Genomic DNA, 15,000 nt, shown 5'->3' on the forward strand with positions numbered 1-15,000 from the left:
AAATACAAAAATAAAAGCAGTATGGCATAAGGAACAGATCTTAATTTTATCTATTTCTAAATAGTTGTATACTTGATTAAAAAAAAACCTACCATTACTCCTTGGAAGAAAAGTTATGACCAACCTAGATAGCATATTGAAAAGCAGAGACATTACTTTGCCAACAAAGGTCTGTCTAGTCAAGGCTACGGTTTTTCCAGTGGTCATGTATGGATGCGAGAGTTGAACTGTGAAGAAGGCTGAGCGCCGAAGAATTGATGCTTTTGAACTGTGGTGTTGAAGAAGACTCTTGAGAGTCCCTTGGACTGCAAGGAGATCCAACCAGTCCATCCTAAAGGAGATCAGCCCTGGGTGTTCTTTGGAAGGAATGATGCTAAAGCTGAAACTCCAGTACTTTGGCCACCTCATGCGAAGAGTTGACTCATTGGAAAAGACTCTGATGCTGGGAGGGATTGGGGACAGGAGGAAAAGGGGACAACAGAGGATGAGATGGCTGGATGGCATCACCAGCTCGAAGGACGTGAGTTTGAGTGAACTCTGGGAGTTGGTGATGGACAGGGAGGCCTGGCGTGCTGCGATTCATGGGGTCCAAAGAGTCAGACACGACATGAGCGACTGAAGTGAACTGAACTGAACCATATGTGAAACAGATGACCTGTCCCAAGTTTGATGCATGAAACAGGGTACTCAAAGCCAGTGCACTGGGACAACCCAGAGGGACGGGATGGTGGAGAGGGGGTTCAGGATAGGGTGGAGGGGTGTTTGCGGGTTGGGGGGGGGCATGTACACTTGTGGCTGATTCATGTCAATGTATGGCAAAAACCACCATATTGTAAAGTAATTAGCCTCCAATTAAAATAAATAGATTAATTTAAAAAAAAACCTTTATTAAAACTTTTTTTCAATGGGAAACCAAAGCAAAGCAAAAAAAAAAAAAAAAGATAAATTGGAGAAAATAGCAAGTTTCTAAAAGCTGGAGGAAATTAAGTTTCATCAACTGTCCTGTATAGTGGATAAAAATAAGCTCAAGCCAAGATACATCAGCATTTAATTTAAAAAGCTTGGGACAGCTCTTTAAGGAAGACGCAGTCGCCGCTGAAGCGGAGCTCCGTGCCGCCGGCTTCTGCTCCTGACTCACCGCTGTTCACTCTCGCCGAGGAACAGGCCGGTCAGGAAGCCGCGCCGCAGCCATGGCCTTTAAAGACACCGGCAAGACTCCGGTGGGGCCAGAGGTGGCCATTCACCGGATTAGGATCACCCTCATCAGCCACAACGTGAAGTCTCTGGAGAAGGTGTGTGCTGACCTGATTAGAGGCTCAAAGGAAAAGAATCTCAAAGCCAAAGGACCAGTTCGGATGCCTACCAAGACTAAGAGTAACTACAAGGGAAACTCCTTGTGGTGAAGGTTCTAAGACTTGGGATCGATTCCAAATGAGGATCCACATGCGACTTACTGACCTGCACAGCCCTTCTGGAATTGTCAAGCAGGTCACTTCCATCAGTATTGAGCCAGGAGTCAAGGTGGAAGTCACCATTGCCAATGCCTAAATCAACCTTTTTAATCTATAATCAGTTGTTACAAAAAATAAAAAGCTTGGGACAATGAAATAATGCTACATTAAGAACTAAAAATATAGGTCTCATATAGAAAATATAAAATTCACTTTAGACTTCTTAACAAACACATTGGGTTAGGGAGCTCATGGACAAAATATTTCAAAATTCTGAATAAAAATTATTTTCAACCTAAAACTCTATAATCAGTCAATTTTACACTCAAGTTTGAGAGTAAAATAAAGATAATTTAATACACTCAAGGTCACAATAAAATTTAACTTTCATACACTGTTCTCTGGAAACTACTGGAAGGTAAATATCAAAATGAGAGAGTAATCTAAGAGAGAGGAAGTCAGAAGAAAGAGAAAAGATATGATCCAAAGCAGAACAAGTGAAATGAGTCTCCATAGAATGTTGAAGGATGATCCTCGGATGACTCTTAAAGCTAGAGAATAAACCAAAAAAGAGGAAGAATAAAATCCTTGAAATAGGAAACCCAATCAGAAAAAAAGGAAAACAAAATCCCAAGAATGACAGCAAAGGAAAGTTTCAGGATGAGAGCTGTGCAGCAAATGTAGAGAAAAATCACTCAATTTGAAGGAGAATTGATAGCTCAGGAGATAAGGCAATGACCACATGGAAAATTAAACTGAGAGGCAACCGGAAGTGTGAGAAGAATAGATGACATATCTAAAGAAAACCAAATAAATGAAAACACAAGGTAGTCTTTAACTTCAAGGAATAAAAAGTAAAATAAAAAGATACAATGAGTACACAATGCTCCCAATGATGCTGCAAATGAAAGAAAGCATGAAAGGGCCTCGGAGATGTACAAGAGATAAAATCTAATCCAACATAAAAAGGAGTCAACTGATAATGTCTAAAACCAATTCATCTAAGTATAGTAGAATATAAATTAAAGGCACAAGAGACAAAGAGTCGAAAATGGCTGCTTATTGCTATAGTAATCAAAACAGTATCTTATTGGCAGAAAAACAGACACACAGATCAATGGAAAAAATTGAGAGTCCAGAAATAAACTCACACATATATTAACAATTAATTTGAGACAAAGGGGCAAAGAACATACAGTGGAAAAAGGACAGTCTCGTCAATAAGTGGTGTTGGTAAAACTGGATAGCCAAATGCAAAATGATGAAACTAGACCATTATCTTATACCATATATAAATATCAACTCAAAATGGATTAAAGGCTTAAGTATAAGACCTGAAGCCATAAAAACTCTCACTAGAAAATATAGGCGATATGCTTTTCAATACTGTCTTACTAATTTCTTTCTGAATATGTCTCTTAAGGTAAACAAAAGCAAAAATAAACAAATGGTACTACTTCAAACTAAAACTCTTCTGCACAGCAAAGGAAACCACCAATAAAAGGACAATCTATAGAATGGGAGAAGATATTTGCAATCATATATCCAATAATGGTTTAACGCCAATATATATATAAAGAACTCATACAACTCAACAAAAACAAAGCAACTTAATTTAAAAATGAATGGAGGGGAACTACTGTATAGCCTGTGGAACTCTGCTCAGTATTATACAGCAGTCTAGATGGGAGGGGAGTTTGGAGAATGGATACGTATGTATGGCTGAGTCCCTTCGCTAGTCACTGGAAACTATCACAACATTGTTAATTGGATATACCCCAATACAATTTTAAAAATATAAAGAAATGAACAGAGGGGGATTCCCTGGTGGTACAGTGGCTAAGACTCTGAACTCCCAATATAGGGGGCTCAGGTTTGATCCCTGGTCAGGAAACTAGATCCCACATGCTGTAATTGGGGGTTCACATGCCATAGTTAAGAGTCTGTATGCCACCACTGAAAGACCCCACATGCCACAACTAAAGATTCTGCATGCTACAACTAAGAGCTGATAAAGCCAAATAAATAAATAAAAGTTAAATGAACATAGGATCTGAACATTTTTCCAAAGACGACAAAAAGATGGTCAACAGCCATATGAAAAGATATTCAAGCATCACTAATTTTTAGAAAATGCAAATAAAAACCACAATGAGATATTACCTCACACCCATTAGAATGGCTATTATCAAAAAAGTCAAGAAATAACAAATTCTGGAGAGGATGTGGACAAAAGGGAATCATACACTGTTCATGGGAATGTAAATTCTGGAGCCACTATAGAAAATAATAGGAAGATTCCTCAAAAAAACTAAGAATAGAACTACCATATGATCCAGCTATTTCACTTCTGGATATTTACCTGAAGAAAATGAAAACAGCAATTTATAAAGATATATGTACCCTATATTCATTGCAGCATTACTCAAAATAGCAAAGATACGGAAATTACCTAAATGCCCATCGACAAACAAATGGACAAAGAAGATATGATACACACACACACAATGGAATGCTACTCAGCATAAAAAGATGAAATCGTTCTATGTGCTACAACAGACCTTGAGGACATTACCCTAAGTGAAATAAGTCAGGGGGAGAAAGACAGATACTGTATGATTTCACTCATATGTGAAACATAAAAAACAAAAGACAAAATAAACAAACAAACACATAGCTATAGAGAACAGATGAGAAGAATGGTCTTTTCCTCTAATGGTCATCAGAGGAAAAGAAGTGTAGGGGCAGGGCATAATGTGTAAGAGGGGTCACCTGTGTAAGCGAAAACTAAACTTGTGGTGATCACACCATAGTGTACACAGAAGTCAAAATACAGTGTACACATGAAACATGAAACAATAAGGTTATAAACAAATATTAATTCAAAAAAAGTCTCCTTATTGGGAAATGAACTAGGAAAATGAGAGAAAGTACAGAAAACTACTGTGTTTTCGTCTAAACCTTTTAGTACTATTGATTTTGAATCAAGGTCATAGATTATTTTTAAAAGAGTGGATTTTAAAAGATAAGTAAAATAGAGTTCTTGCAAGTATCCTAAATAATAAAAAGGAAATAAAATACTAAATATAACTAATAAGAGCACATATATAACTAAACATAAACTATGCAATGAAAATATAATACTAAAATACTTGCAAATCCAGATAAAATAAATGGTTTTTAAAAATAAAATACAAATTACTTTAAACAGAAACAAAACTCATAGATTAATAATCAAAAGTAAAATGGAAAGATAGTCATAAATTTACCACCCAAATCCAAACCATTTAAAAGGCAAGTCATAATAAAGCATGTAGAAACAGATGATATCATTATAAAAACAATTCTGTTGCATAAGAATAGAAAGCTTCCTAATCCATACTACAAAGCCAGAAAAGTTTACTATCAAAGCCATATAAGCTAAACACACACATATATGCACACAAACAGAACAGCATGAGCCAGAAAAAATCCTAAAACGATGTTGGCTCATCAAATCTACCTGTGCATTAAAACAATATATAATGGTTAAATATCATTTATATCAAGAATTCAGTAATTAAAAAGCTAAAGAATAAAAGCACAATTTCACAAATGTCAAAAATTAAAATATGAAAGAATATGGAAAAATAAAACGTTTTTCATCCAAAAAATGGAGCATTTACCCCAAGTTGACATCAACCATCATAGTTAAAGATGAAATACTAGGAGCACTTCCACAGACAAGAGTGACACCTGAATGCTATTATTAATTTTAAGAGCATTCATCGCATACTCTTAGAATGCCTGTTACCTGAACACATACATAAATCAGGTGAAGGGTAGAGGGTGGGGTGGTAGACAGTGTTCCGAAAAATATTGTGGGAAAAGAGCAAAGACCTTGAAACTGGAAGCGTTATTTAATTAACAAGAAACTGAAAAAAGGCGTTACTCTGCAGGGTGGACAGCATTATTGTTAAGCAGTTTGCAAATAAAAGGTCCTCAACCGATATTTGACTTTGGGATGGAGACTTCATTGTCTTATATATTCTTTACTATAAATCTTAAAAACAAGAGATTTTCTTAGGATTAACTCCTGTATGGGAACCATATGTATGGGTTCCCATACAGGAGTTATAATTTACGTACACAATAAATTATAGCCAGTGTAGATGGGAGGGGAGTTCGGTGCCATTTCAAATGCCATTGATGCCATTTCTGAGTTGCTTAAGAACGAGAGAAAGTGTTTTTGAAAGACTGGTTAAACGAAGAATGGACGCCACAGTGGAATTTTGTGTACATAAATTATAAGAAAACAGCTGATTTAATTTTGTGTACATAAATTATAAGAAAACAGCTGATTTATTTTTCTGCGAGTGCACTCACAGAGAGGGAAACGATGTAAGAACTTACTAGGCGTACGATGGCTAGTTGAGGAAAAAAAAATGAAATAAAACAGCAAAGAAACTTGGGGGTAAAAAATCACTCCTACTTCAGTTCCTTTAATCCGCCATCTTTTTGCTCTATTCTTAAAATCGGGAATAACACCCACAAAACGCAAGGTGGCGCTGCAGGCTAAAAAGAGAAAAAAATATTCGCATCAAGGATGTTGCGGATGCCAGCGTTTAGAGGAAAGCTGGCCACACTATAACAATAGAGGAAAGGAAACCGTGGTAAGAAGAGTTGGGTAAAATGGGAATTCCTCCCTACAAGTATTGCTGTTATCCACTTCATTTCTAAGGATTCGATTGATGCCATTTCTGAGTTGCTTAAGAACGAGAGAAAGTGTTTTTGAAAGACTGGTTAAACGAAGAATGGACGCCAGAGTGGAATGTGCTGTGCAGCAAAGGCAAGTCCTCTTTCTTTGTGTATTTCTGGGAATGTCCTGGGCTGCTGAGGAACCGCTAGTGTATTTTGTGGAGGAGGAAGCTGAGAGAGGCACCCTTCTGGCGAACCTAGCACATGACCTGGGGTTGGGGATGGAGGAACTATCAGCCCGGGAGCCTAGAGTCATTTCAGACCAAAAAATAGGATTTTTACTACTCGATCCGCTTACTGGTGATGTATCTCTAAATGAGAAATTAGACCGAGAGGAACTGTGCGGCCCCAAAGAGCCTTGTGTGCTACCGTTCCAGTTGTTAATGGAAAAGCCTTTTGAGATTTTCCGTGCTAAATTATGGGTTAGAGATATCAATGATCATTCTCCAGTATTTCTGGATAGAGAGATTCTCTTGAAAATATTAGAAAGTACCACCCCAGGGGCGGCATTTCTTCTACAAAGTGCACAGGATTCAGATATTGGAACCAATAATGTGAGAAACTATACCATCAGCCCCAATGCCTATTTCCACATTAGTGTTCATAATGGTGCAGATGGGATTATCTATCCTGAATTGGTCCTGGATAGACCGCTGGATCGAGAAGAGGTGCCTGAACTCAGTTTAATCCTCACCGCCTTGGATGGTGGCTCTCCGCCCAGATCAGGGACTACCCTGGTGCGCATCCTGGTTTTGGACATAAATGACAACGCGCCTGAATTTGTACAGCCTCTCTACAAGGTGCAGTTGTGTGAGGACAGCCCTGTGGGCTCTCTGGTTGTCACTGTCTCAGCTAGAGATTTAGATACGGGAAGTAATGGGGAAATAGTTTATGCATTTTTTTATGCTACTGAAAGAATTCTCAACACATTTCAAATCAATCCAACATCCGGCAGTGTTTATCTCAAAGCTGAATTGAACTATGAGGTAATTCAAACTTACACATTAACTATTCAGGCCAAAGATGGCGGAGGACTATCTGGAAAATGTACGGTGGTGATTCAGGTAACAGATATAAACGACAATCCACCAGAACTGCTCATGTCATCACTTACTAGCCCAATTCAAGAAAATTCACTTGAAACAGTCGTAGCTGTTTTTAGGATTCGAGACAGAGATTCGGGGAACAATGCAAAGATGGTGTGTTCTATCCAAGACGATCTCCCCTTCGTCCTGAAGCCATCTGTAGAGAACTACTACACCTTGGTAACGGACAGTCCACTGGACAGAGAGGAAAGAGCCGAGTATAACATCACCATCACGGTCATTGACATGGGAACCCCAAGACTGAAAACCGAGCACAGCGTAACCGTGCTGGTGTCCGACGTCAACGACAACGCCCCCACCTTCACTCAGACCTCCTACACCCTGTGGGTCCGCGAGAACAACAGCCCCGCCCTGCACATCGGCAGCGTCAGCGCCACAGACACAGACGCGGGCGCCAACGCCCAGGTCACCTACTCGCTGCTGCCGCCCCCCGACCCGCTCGTGCCCCTCGCCTCCCTCGTGTCCATCAACCCCGACAACGGCCACCTCTTCGCCCTCACGTCCCTGGACTACGAGGCCCTAAGAGCCTTCGAGTTCCGCGTGGGCGCCACCGACCGCGGCTCGCCCGCGCTCAGCAGCCAGGCGCTGGTGCGCGTGCTCGTGGCGGACGCCAACGACAACGCGCCCTTCGTGCTCTACCCGCTGCAGAACGCCTCGGCGCCCTGCACCGAGCTGGTGCCCAGGGCGGCCGAGCCGGGCTACCTGGTGACCAAGGTGGTGGCGGTGGACGGCGACGCGGGCCAGAACGCCTGGCTGTCGTACCAGCTGCTCAAGGCCACGGAGCCCGGGCTGTTCGGCGTGTGGGCGCACAACGGCGAGGTGCGCACGGCGCGGCTGCTGAGCGAGCGCGACGCGCCCAAGCAGCGGCTGGTGGTGCTGGTCAAGGACAACGGCGAGCCGCCGCTGTCGGCCAGCGTCACGCTGCACGTGCTGCTGGTGGACGGCTTCTCGCAGCCCTACCTGCCGGCCCCGGAAGCGGAAGCGGCGGCCGCGGCGCTGGCCGACCCGCTCACCGTCTACCTGGTGGTGGCCTTGGCGTCGGTGTCGTCGCTCTTTCTCTTCTCGGTGCTGGTGTTCGTGGCGGTGCGGCTGTGCAGGAGGGGCGGGGCGGCCTCGGCGGGTCGCTGCCCGGTGGCCGAGGGCCACTTCCCGGGCCACCTGGTGGACGTCAGCGGCACGGGGACCCTGTCCCAGAGCTACCAGTGCGAGGTGGGTCTGATGGGAGGCTCTGGTACTGGCGAGTTCAAATTCCTGAAGCCGATTCTCCCCAATCTCGCATTCCAGAGCATAGGCAGGGAAGTGGAAGAATATCCCTCATATCGGAATGATTTGGGTTTGTGGTAAAAATGAAAAATACCGTTACTATATCTGTGAATATATTCCTGTTAAGAAATTTATCTCAATTTACTTGTAGAGGAATGCTTTCGCATCATTTCCGGTATTCCTAAGGTCAAAGAATGAATTTCTTCACGCAGAAAAGGATTCACCTTTGGCCCTAAGAACACAAAGCATGGATTGTGTATTGTCATCTTTTGCTTCAATTATGCTTTGTGTGCAGGCTATTACATGACAAATCTTGTTTGAGACGTTTTAAATTGGAATTCACTGTCTTCAAATATTATTGCTACTTTTATTTTCTTAGTGAATTAGAGTGCTGTGCAAGTACCTAAATTAAAAAAAAAACTATGCAATATATACTTAGACATTTTCAATTTTATAAACCTATGATGGGAGGTATTTTAAAAACGAGCAAACATATGTTCATAGAGCTTCTTTGAGTTCACAAAGGTCACCAAGTGAAAAATGGTAGAACTAAGCATCTCTTAAATCTGATTCTGGGGCCTTATTGTGATGCTATACTCTTTTCTCTTGTTAGATATCACCTGGCAAGTTTCTGCCTAATTAAAGAGAAATGTTTTTCTCATATCTCTGTACAGTCTTTTCTGTATTCGTAAAGAATAAGATGTGTATTGTGGTTTTATTTTCTTATAAACTAACAATACAGTTTTTGTGGATAATAATTCAAGTATTATTTTTAAAGCTCTGACCTAACCAAATCTCAAAAACAATTGAAAGATCTATCTGTGGCTTCTTGTTATCTAAACCCATGACCTGCATTTCATAGAAAAGATTAATGACCATGAATAGAAATATTATACAATTATTAATTTTAATCACTTATTATTTCCCTCCCATTGCAGTAATTTTCCTACATTAGCCCCTATCTGCTCTTTTTAACACATTTTTTCCTTTAAATTGAAAGTTTATTTTTAAAGTTATATTCAATAGACTTCAGTGCTGCATCAGGAAAAGGGGAGGAACAGAATTTTACACAATGATAGAAATTAAGACATACTATCTAAATATAATGGATGGTGGATCTTGTTTGAATTTTGATTCAATCAATACAACTTAGAAATAATTAGAAAAGTCTGACTATAAACTGATATTAAACGATATTAACAATTTCTTAGGTGTGGTAAGGTCACTGTAGTGTTTTTAAAAAACTGAAAGTTAGAGATGTATAATAAAATTTTTACCAGTGAAAATTTAGTTTGTCTGGGATGTGAAAATGTTGGGGATATAGGGTAAACAATTATGGCAAAATACTGATACCTGTTCTAACTCGCTATGAGTACCTGGGAGTTTGTCATACTACTCTCCTTCATTATGGGGTTTGAAATTTTTCAAAATAAAAGATTTTTTTAAATGGACACTGTAAGGATTTTTGGACACAGTAGGGGAAGTAAAGAGTGGGATGATTTGAGAGGAATAGCATTGAAACATATATATATTATCATATGTAAAATAGATAGCCAGTGGGAAATTCTCTATGTATGGCATAGAGAACAAGTCAGTGCTCTGTGACAACCCAGAGTGTTGCGAAGGGGAGGGAGGTAGGAGGGACATTCAAGAAAAAGGGCACATATGTATACCTAATGTTAATTCATGTTGATGGCAAAAAAAAAGAAATCACAATATTGTAATTATCCCCTAACTTTAAAAAAGATGGAAAAAACTGACACTGTAAGAAGTGGAATGAAAACTAGAACACTTCTGAGATACAGACTCATCGATATGATCTGATTATACCTCTACTAAACAAACTCTCCAGCCTTTGTGTTTCATCATTTGATATGATAACGTCTATCTGAAATAATGCTGCTCATGAATTCTTCTGCCATGTGAATCTTGTTTTTCTAGTCATGGCAATGGACTAATGCAAACTGAGCTACCTGATGGCATCAAAAAACATGCCTGGTGTATGTGTGTATAAGGTTAATTTCTTTCTGCCTCAGTTTCCTCATCTTTAAGTGGGGAACTCACAGCATCCCAATGGGTAAATACCTTTAATATTGTCACATTAGACAGATGAGGAAACAGAGACACTGGTTAAATAATGTGTCCAAGGTTTATAGCTACTAATTATTCCCATAGTTCATGGCAGTAAAATTGTCCAATTCTCAAAGTTTTCTGTTACCATATACATTTAAATTTCTGCATAGTCTTTCTTATCAGACTGTCACATATTTTCTTTTGCTCCAGACTCAATTAGCATTATTGAAAGTAGTCAGTCTACTATCATTTCTCCTGTATGGCCCTCAGACAGTTGTCTGAACCTTAGGGTGGGAAATAGTAAAAACAGTATTCTAAGAGATGCCTGGCGTGCTGCAGTCCATTGGGTCGAAGAGTCGGACATGACTGAGTGACTGAACTGAACTGAACCTTAGATATGTCGGTGATACATAATACTGTCAAGAGTTGGGAACACTGGGGAGTTCCCTGGTGGTCTAGTAGTTACAATTCCTTGCTTTCACTGAAGTGACATGGGTTCAGTCCATGGTCAGGGAACGCAGATCCCAGAAGCAACGCAGCGCGGCCAAAATTAAAAAAAAAAAAAAAAAAAGCTGGGAACACTGCATCCATTTCAACCCGGAAAATACAAGTTCCTCTGAGGACGCGTGGTGGCGCTGCAGGATAAGAAGGTACATACCTAAACCGCAGCTGCGGTTCTATTAAAGGCAGAACTTGTAAGCAGAGCCTGGAAGCCCACGGGAAGCTTGGGTGTCACAGTACGACTAGGTCTTCCGTAAAGGGCTACTCACGGAAATATTTCTGAGGTAAACCACAAGATATTGAGGCCTTTACAGCTCCGCGGAACCATCCTCGCCAGAGGCTATACCGGGCAAGAATAATGGAGGCCAGCAGGAAGCTTGTTTGCAGACAAAGGCAAGTCCTTTTCTTCTTTCTCTTCTTACACTTAGCTCTGGCGGGCTTTGAATCTAGGCGTTATTCTGTCGTGGAGGAAGCTGAGGGGAGCTCTTTTGTAACCAATTTAGCAAAAGACCTGGGTCTGGGGCAGGGGGAACTCTCCAGTCGGGGAGCAAGGGTCATTTCCAAAGGGAACAAACTGTATTTGCAGCTGGATCAGGAGTCTGGGGATTTACTGCTAAATAAGAAACTGGACCGCGAGGAACTGTGTGGTCAGACAGAGCCATGTGTGCTGCGTTTCCAGGTTTTACTAGAGAATCCCTTAGAGTTTTTTCAAGCTGAGCTACAGGTAACAGACATAAATGACCATACTCCAGTGTTCAGGGATGGAGATATGTTGTTAAAAATATCAGAGAACAGTCTTCCTGGCACTACATTTCCTCTAAAGAATGCTCAGGACATGGATGTAGGCCAAAATAATATTGAAAATTATATAATCAGTCCCAACTCCTATTTTCGGGTCCTCACTCGCAAACGCAGCGATGGCAGAAAATATCCAGAACTTGTGCTGGACAAAGTACTGGATCGCGAAGAGGAAGCTGAGTTCAGGTTAACCCTCACTGCTCAGGATGGTGGTTCTCCACCACGGTCTGGCACCGCTCACATCTACATAGAAGTCGTGGACATCAATGATAACGCCCCTGAATTTGAACAGCCTTTCTACAGAGTAAAGATCCCTGAGGACAGTCCCAAAGGCTTCCTTGTTGTCAAAGTCTCTGCTACCGATGTAGACACAGGAGTCAATGGAGAGATTTCCTATTCACTTTCCCAGGCTTCAGAAGACATTAGCAAAACCTTTGAGATCAATGCCATGACTGGAGAAATTCGACTGAAAAAACAACTTGATTTCGAAACAACTCAGTCCTATGAGGTCAATATCGAGGCCATCGATACTGGAAGCCTTTCTGGAAAATGCACCGTTCTGATTCAAGTCGTGGATGTGAACGACAATGCCCCAGAAGTCACCATGTCTGCACTCACTGGACAGATCCCTGAGAACTCGCCTGAGACTGTGGTTGCAGTTTTCAGTGTTTCAGATCTTGACTCTGAAGAGAATGGGAAAGTAAGTTGCTCCGTTCAGTACGATCTACCGTTTTTGCTGAAATCTTCCATGGAAAATTTTTACACCCTAGTAACAGAGCGACCGCTAGACAGAGAGACCAGAGCCGAATACAACATCATCATCGCTGTCACGGACTTGGGGACACCCAAACTGAAAACCGAGCACAACATAACCGTGCTGGTGTCCGACGTCAACGACAACGCCCCCACCTTCACCCAGACCTCCTACACCCTGTGGGTCCGCGAGAACAACAGCCCCGCCCTGCACATCGGCAGCGTCAGCGCCACAGACACAGACGCGGGCGCCAACGCCCAGGTCACCTACTCGCTGCTGCCGCCCCCCGACCCGCTCGTGCCCCTCGCCTCCCTCGTGTCCATCAACCCCGACAACGGCCACCTCTTCGCCCTCACGTCCCTGGACTACGAGGCCCTAAGAGCCTTCGAGTTCCGCGTGGGCGCCACCGACCGCGGCTCGCCCGCGCTCAGCAGCCAGGCGCTGGTGCGCGTGCTCGTGGCGGACGCCAACGACAACGCGCCCTTCGTGCTCTACCCGCTGCAGAACGCCTCGGCGCCCTGCACCGAGCTGGTGCCCAGGGCGGCCGAGCCGGGCTACCTGGTGACCAAGGTGGTGGCGGTGGACGGCGACGCGGGCCAGAACGCCTGGCTGTCGTACCAGCTGCTCAAGGCCACGGAGCCCGGGCTGTTCGGCGTGTGGGCGCACAACGGCGAGGTGCGCACGGCGCGGCTGCTGAGCGAGCGCGACACGCCCAAGCAGCGGCTGGTGGTGCTGGTCAAGGACAACGGCGAGCCGCCTCTGTCGGCCAGCGTCACGCTGCACGTGCTGCTGGTGGACGGCTTCTCGCAGCCCTACCTGCCGGCCCCGGAAGCGGAGGCGGCGGCCTCGGCGCCGGCCGACCCGCTCACCGTCTACCTGGTGGTGGCCTTGGCGTCGGTGTCGTCGCTCTTTCTCTTCTCGGTGCTGGTGTTCGTGGCGGTGCGGCTGTGCAGGAGGGGCGGGGCGGCCTCGGCGGGTCGCTGCCCGGTGGCCGAGGGCCACTTCCCGGGCCACCTGGTGGACGTCAGCGGCACGGGGACCCTGTCGCAGAGCTACCAGTACGAGGTGTGCCTGATGGGAGGTACCGGGACCGGCGAGTTCAAATTCCTAAAGCCAGTTGTACCCAAGTTTCAGAGCCATTTCCCGGGGCCAGAAATAAATCCGCAATTTTAGGGAAGACTTTAGTTTCAGTATTCAGTGACAATAGTTGTTTTTAATATAACAAATATTTTAAATTGATGACGGTTAAAGGTTTTTCTGGCAACTTACCATGAACTTTTAAAACACTAAACTTACTTGCAAAATTTGTTTTTAAAAATGGTATCTTTTTTTCATTACTATAACAAGATTAATGGTCCTAAATGTTGCCTGAAAACAATGATGAAGTCAATAGCTGTACAAACCCTTGTTCTGGCATAGCTTAGATCTATATGAGGAAAAAACAATGGGAAATTATTATCAGTTGTATTCGCTTAACTTTTTCTGCATAGTTTAACAAGTAAATATGTAAGAGCACTACCGTACTAACACACTGAGCCATGACTAATATGAAAGGAGAGAGAACTGATACAGTGAGACTCTGGTTCTTGCTTTATTCTGCTGTCATAGCACTTTGATCATATTTTCTCTTAAAATGTTATACTAATTGTGTTTCATTAATATACCAATGTTAGTTTTAATATAATTGTTTTAATTGCTTTTCATTTAGTTTCATTGGTGTTAACAAGGGAGAAAAAGCTACACTGTTTATTTAGTGAGATGAAAGGGCATAGTAGGAAACTGGCTTTTCCCACTTGAGAAACACTGATCATCTATGACAGAGTATGCAGTAGCCACTTAAACTCCATTCATCTTTTCTTCTTTAGTAACAGATCCCCAAATTTCATTTAGAACATTAGTGTACTTAGTTAAAAGAAAACATTTTCCCAACCTTCTTGGCAGCTCTAATAAAACATTTGACTAGGTTACTGTCAAAGAAATGTATATGAGAATGTTCTAAGAGAGTTTCAGAAAGGCCTTTAAAAGCAAGGTGATTCATCTAGGAAGTGGCTGGGGGGTCCCTTTTGTCTTTCTCTAACTGCCTTTGCTGCTTGGAATGTGTGAGTAACTTTTGGAATATAATGTCATATTGAGCCATAAAGCAAAACTAAAGATGGAAATAATGGTTCAAGACAGTCAGTGTAGCATAAACTCTAAAGATATGAGGATCCCTGATAATCGGAGTCATCATGTCATCCCTGAATTGCCTACTTCTGAACTTTTTTTACTTGGGAAATAAAGGTATTTCTATCTCATTTAAGCCTCTATTGTTTTAGTT

General features: G+C 42.4%; 2 protein-coding genes and 1 pseudogene across 2 annotated transcripts; all 3 read left to right on the top strand.

The window, feature by feature from the left end:
* The first annotated feature begins 900 nt into the window (after positions 1 to 900).
* On the top strand, positions 901 to 5,964 carry LOC104969192 (small ribosomal subunit protein uS10-like; annotated as a pseudogene).
* Positions 5,965 to 6,057: 93 nt separating this feature from the next.
* On the top strand, positions 6,058 to 9,218 carry LOC787102 (protocadherin beta-7). Its single transcript, XM_005209505.5, has one exon. It carries the CDS (start codon positions 6,182 to 6,184, stop codon positions 8,636 to 8,638), a length of 2,457 nt encoding a protein of 818 aa, XP_005209562.1. The 5' UTR covers positions 6,058 to 6,181; the 3' UTR covers positions 8,639 to 9,218.
* Positions 9,219 to 10,110: 892 nt separating this feature from the next.
* Positions 10,111 to 14,977, top strand: LOC518612 (protocadherin beta-8). Its single transcript, XM_005209504.4, has one exon. It carries the CDS (start codon positions 11,490 to 11,492, stop codon positions 13,854 to 13,856), a length of 2,367 nt encoding a protein of 788 aa, XP_005209561.1. The 5' UTR covers positions 10,111 to 11,489; the 3' UTR covers positions 13,857 to 14,977.
* Positions 14,978 to 15,000: the final 23 nt, after the last annotated feature.

This window comes from Bos taurus, chromosome 7 (genome assembly GCF_002263795.3).
Source record: "Bos taurus isolate L1 Dominette 01449 registration number 42190680 breed Hereford chromosome 7, ARS-UCD2.0, whole genome shotgun sequence".
Taxonomy (NCBI): domain Eukaryota; kingdom Metazoa; phylum Chordata; class Mammalia; order Artiodactyla; family Bovidae; genus Bos; species Bos taurus.